The sequence below is a fragment of the Nicotiana tomentosiformis genome, chromosome 7 (assembly GCF_000390325.3).
Source record: "Nicotiana tomentosiformis chromosome 7, ASM39032v3, whole genome shotgun sequence".
In the NCBI taxonomy this organism is placed as follows: Eukaryota; Viridiplantae; Streptophyta; class Magnoliopsida; order Solanales; family Solanaceae; genus Nicotiana; species Nicotiana tomentosiformis.
In genome coordinates, this window is record NC_090818.1 from 72,301,572 (window position 1) to 72,306,277 (window position 4,706).

At 39.6% G+C, this 4,706-nt stretch overlaps 1 protein-coding gene across 1 annotated transcript; it reads left to right on the plus strand.

Moving 5' to 3' along the window:
• Window positions 1–302: 302 nt before the first annotated feature.
• LOC104109679 (uncharacterized) lies at window positions 303–2,159 on the plus strand. Its single transcript, XM_070180525.1, has 3 exons — window positions 303–903; window positions 1,405–1,892; window positions 2,007–2,159. The coding sequence occupies exons 1-3, from the start codon at window positions 303–305 to the stop codon at window positions 2,157–2,159; spliced, it is 1,242 nt and encodes a 413-aa protein (XP_070036626.1).
• The last annotated feature ends 2,547 nt before the right edge of the window (window positions 2,160–4,706 follow it).

The window sequence follows — 4,706 nt, forward strand, 5'->3', positions numbered from 1 at the left end:
TCCTTTGGTTGTGTTCTGGGTTAACATGATGCCACAAGCAAAAGGGAACAAGCAATATATTATTTGGGCAAAAAGTTCACCAATTATGAGGCCAAATACACTCTTTTGGAAAGGACATGTTGCGCCTTAACCTGGGTCGCCAGAAGCTTAGGCATTATCTTTTGGCCTATACAACTTACCTCATATCCCGAATGGATCCCCTGAAGTACATCTTTCAGAAGCCGATGCCAACTGACAAATTGGCAAAATGGCAAATCTTGCTCACATAGTTTAATATTGTTTATGTCACTCGCACTGCCATGATGGCACAAGTTTTGCCTGATCATCTGGCAGAAAAACCAGTTGATGATGAGTATGAAGCTTTGAACACATATTTCCCAGATGAACGGGTTAATTTAGTTGACGAAGTAGTCCAAGATGACAGTCAAATTTGGAAACTATACTTTGATGGGGCTGTCAACATCAAAGGCGTAGGGATTGGGACAATTCTGGTATCACCTATTGGGCAACATTACCCTGCCACGGCGCGACTTTATTTTTTCTGTACAAATAACACAGCAGAATATGAAGCTCGCATCATGGGTCTGAACATGAAAATAAATCTAAATATGCATGAACTGTTGGTGATGGGAGATTCAGATTTGCTTATTCGGCGGGCTCAAGGTGATTGGGAAACTCAAGACATCAAGCTTATTCCATATGGACAATGTGTGGAGGATCTTAGCAAAAGGTTCAAGTCCATCGAATTCACGTACATTCCCAAGTTTCACAATGAATTAGCTGATGCCTTAGCCACCCTGGCCTCAATGCTTCCATATCCGGGTAATACTCACATTAACCCATTAGAAATTCAAATTCGGTATCAACATGGTTATTGCAATATAATTGAAGCAGAACCAGATGGTGAACCATGGTATCGTGATATTAAACAGTTTCTGAAAATAAGAGAATATCCGAAACATGCTAATAGGGATCAAAAGAGAACTATTAGGTGACTCTCTAATGGTTTCTTTTTGAGTGGGGAAATCCTATACAAAAGAACTCCGGATTTGAATTTGTTGAGATGTGTGGATGCCAAAGAAGCTGAAATGATTATGAATGAGGTGCATTCGGGAGTTTGTGGTCCGCACATGAATGGATATGTTCTAGCAAAGAAAATCCTTCGGGCAGGATATTATTGGCTTACTATGGAATGAGATTGCTTTCGTTTTGTTTGCAAGTGCCACCAGTGTCAGATTCACAGTGATTTGATTCACTCGCCTCCTTTAGAGTTGTATCCTATGTCGGCTCCTTGGCCTTTTGTTTCTTAGGGAATGGACGTCATTGGCCCAATCGAGCCAAAAGCTTCAAATGGGCACAGATTCATCTTGGTTGCAATTGATCACTTCACCAAATGGGTGGAAGCTATTACATTGAAAGCAGTTACCAAGAAAGCAGTAGTAGACTTTGTTCACTCTAACATCATCTGTCGTTTCGGTATTCCAAAAATCATTATCACGGATAATGCTGCTAATTTGAATTGTCACCTGATGAAGGAGGTATGTGAACAATTTAAATTTGAGCATCGCAATTCTACTCCTTACCGTCCCAAGGCTAATGGATCTGTTGAAGCTGCGAATAAGAACATCAAGAAGATTCTTAGGAAGATGATCCAAGGGTCTAGACAATGGCATGAGAAACTGCCTTTTGCTATTTTGGGATATCGGACAACTGTCCGTACATCAGTTGGCGCAATGCCCTACTTATTGGTTTATGGAACTGAACCGGCCATACCTGCTGAAATTGAGATTCCCTCTCTCCGAATCATTTTTGAAGCAGGGATTGAGGATACTGAATGGGTGAAGTTCCGATTGAAATATTTGAGTTTGATTGATGAAAAACGTTTGGCGGCAGTTTGTTTTGGTTAGTTATACCAACAAAGAATGGCACGCGCTTACAATAAGAAAGTGCGCCCAAGACAATTCTAGGTAGGACAACTTGTTTTGAAACGTATCTTTCTGCACCAGGAAGAAGCAAAAGGAAAGTTCGCCCCAAATTGGCAAGGTCCTTACCTCATCAAGAAAGTACTGTCAAAAGGAGCTCTACACTTGGCAGATATAGAAGTAAAGGTGGTTGATATATCTGTCAACGCAGATGCGGTCAAGAGATACTATGTCTGACAGGGCTCTATTGGGGCATTTTTATATTTAGCATTCTCAGGTTGGGATGACGAAAGGCTATTATTCTCGCTATCCAAACACTGGTCAACCCTAGTTAGCCCTTTGAAGCCTTGTTTATATTTCTTTGTTTTCCCCTCTTTTGGAACCAATGTACTTTAAAAAAAGAAAAAAAAATATTCATCATCAAAACAAGTTCATGTTCATTGAACTACGTCTGACCTGATTCTGAAAGGATACGTAGGCAGCCTCACTCTGGAGTTCGGTCACACCAAAACAAAAATCTACATTTCCCCAGTATTCAAATAAATTGGGGCATGATTTTATTTTATTTTCGATGGTTGTTCCACCAAAATGGTTCCAAAAGTTGTAATTCAGTTGAATAATTCTTTTTACCTTTCCCTGCTAAGACCTTCTGATCAACTTTCGAGAATGCTAAGTCAGTATACTACGGGTGATGCCTCAGCCATTGTAAAGAGAGAAAAATAAATGAGAGAGTCTTATTGGTAAAAATCCTCACGGGCACTATACGACAATGGTGAGTTGAGAGAAAGGCAAATGAGAGAGGTCAGTTGGTAAAAACCTACAAAGGGCATCATTGATCTATTTAGATCATCATATATCTTGGCACAAGTATGGTTAAGAGAAAGAACTCAATTTCAAGGTGAAGTTTACAACAGACTTCGAGAATTAGACGGTTCAAACGGATCAGGCATCCAGTCCAAAGTGCATGTTATGTTCATTGAAGTCAGCATATTCCCCCAGATAAGTCATTTCTTATTTCTTTTCCCCTAAAAGGGACACTTCTTGATTAAGTTGTAACACGTATTAGTTCACCTTCTTGTTTTCTTTCGCATTACTTTTTTGAGTCCCTTTCAGTCTAATTTTGTCAAAGCAAACAAAGAAAAGGCCGCAAAGTTGGTTACAATTTTTCCGTTATATAAAGCAAAGATTGTTGGGCATAAACCGTATGGGCAAAGGCATAAAGCCATCTGTGATTTTTTCCTGACGAACAAAAGGCTTGAAGGACTGAACAATATTCAAGGGTCAACAAAAGTTACTCAGTTAAAAGTTGTTTTGGGAGCAAGGTTGTTTGCACCATGAACACAAATGGTGATAGCCGCAAAATGGTTAGGTTTTGATATGAGAAAGAAGATCTCTAGAAAAAAAAGATAGAATCTCCCGGCAATTTGTACAGTCATCGACGGAGTCAGTTTTTCTAATAAGTGTAATGGACGCAAGGTCAAGTCGCCCAAGAAATCAAGGCCACAAACTGACCACCATTTTAAAACTAACAAATCTTTCTTTGTTTAGAACAGGAACAAAACAATTTTAGGAAACAGTTCGTGGAAAGACGAACACTACCAAGTGAAGTTCTCAAATCCTTGATTTCCTTCCAATATACATGTAATCATGTTATTTTTAGTTTCATTATAGGGAATCAATACCCTATCTTCACTTCAGGGTACTACATCCCCTTGTTGCATTTTTTATTGCTAACATAGGGTACGGCATTCTCTAGTAGCATCTCAGAGTGCCACGGGCCTCATCATTATCCAATACAGGGTACTACATCCCCTGGCTGCATTATTTTATTGCCAACATAGGGTACAACATTCCCTAGTAGCATCTCAGAAAGCCACGAGCTTCATCTTATTGCCAAACACAGGGTACTACATCCCCTGGTTACATTTTTATTGTCAATATAGAGTACGACATTCCCTAGTAGCATCTCAGAGTATCACGAGCCTCATTCTTATTGCCAACACAGGGTACTACATCCCCTGTCTGCACTACCTTTTTCCAATATAGGGTACGACATTCTCTAGTTGCATCTCAGAGAGCCACGAGCCTCATCTTATTGCCAAACACAGGGTACTACATCCCCTGATTATATTTTAGTGCCAACATAGGGTACGACATTCCCTAGTAGCATCTCAGAGAGCCACGAGCATCATCTTATTGACAAACACAGGGTACTACATACCCTGGTTACATTTTTATTGCCAACATATGGTACGACATTCCCTAGTAGCATCTCAGAGTGCCCCAGCCTCATTTTACTGAAACATATAGTACGACACTCCCTAGTAGCATCTCAGAGTACCACGAGCCTCATCTTATTACCAACACGTGGTACTACATCCCCTGGTTGCCTTCCATCTTGTTAACATAGGGTACGAGATCCCCTATTATCACAAAAATAAAAAGCAAGCCCATGTCTCTTTCAATTATTCATTCTGCAAGAGCAAAGATAATTTTTTGTATTTTTAATAACTCACAAAAATTTTCTAGTGCAAACTGGAGCAGAAAAGTTTTGTTCGTTTTTTTTTTTTTTTGTGATGGTTTGTAGGTTTTTCTGCAAAGCAAGGATTGGATGTGTAAAAAAAATTAGATTCCAGCTCTCGCCAAAGAAAGTGGAACGTTTGATCTCAATACCAACTGAGCCAGCTTTGACATAATACACGCAGAGACATATGATCTCAAGATCTATCTTCTCATCATCTGATCAAGAAACAAACCTGTGAGAATATTTCGTGTCGGTTATAT

Excerpts from the sequence above, each read along its gene's own strand:
- LOC104109679 (XM_070180525.1), top strand. The coding sequence starts at position 303 with ATGGCACAAGTTTTGCCTGATCATCTGGCAGAAAAACCAGTTGATGAT. Across the intron at positions 904-1,404 it reads AATTGAAGCAGAACCAGATG|CTATTACATTGAAAGCAGTT; the intron begins GTGAACCATGGT and ends AATGGGTGGAAG. Across the intron at positions 1,893-2,006 it reads ATGAAAAACGTTTGGCGGCA|GAAGAAGCAAAAGGAAAGTT; the intron begins GTTTGTTTTGGT and ends TTTCTGCACCAG.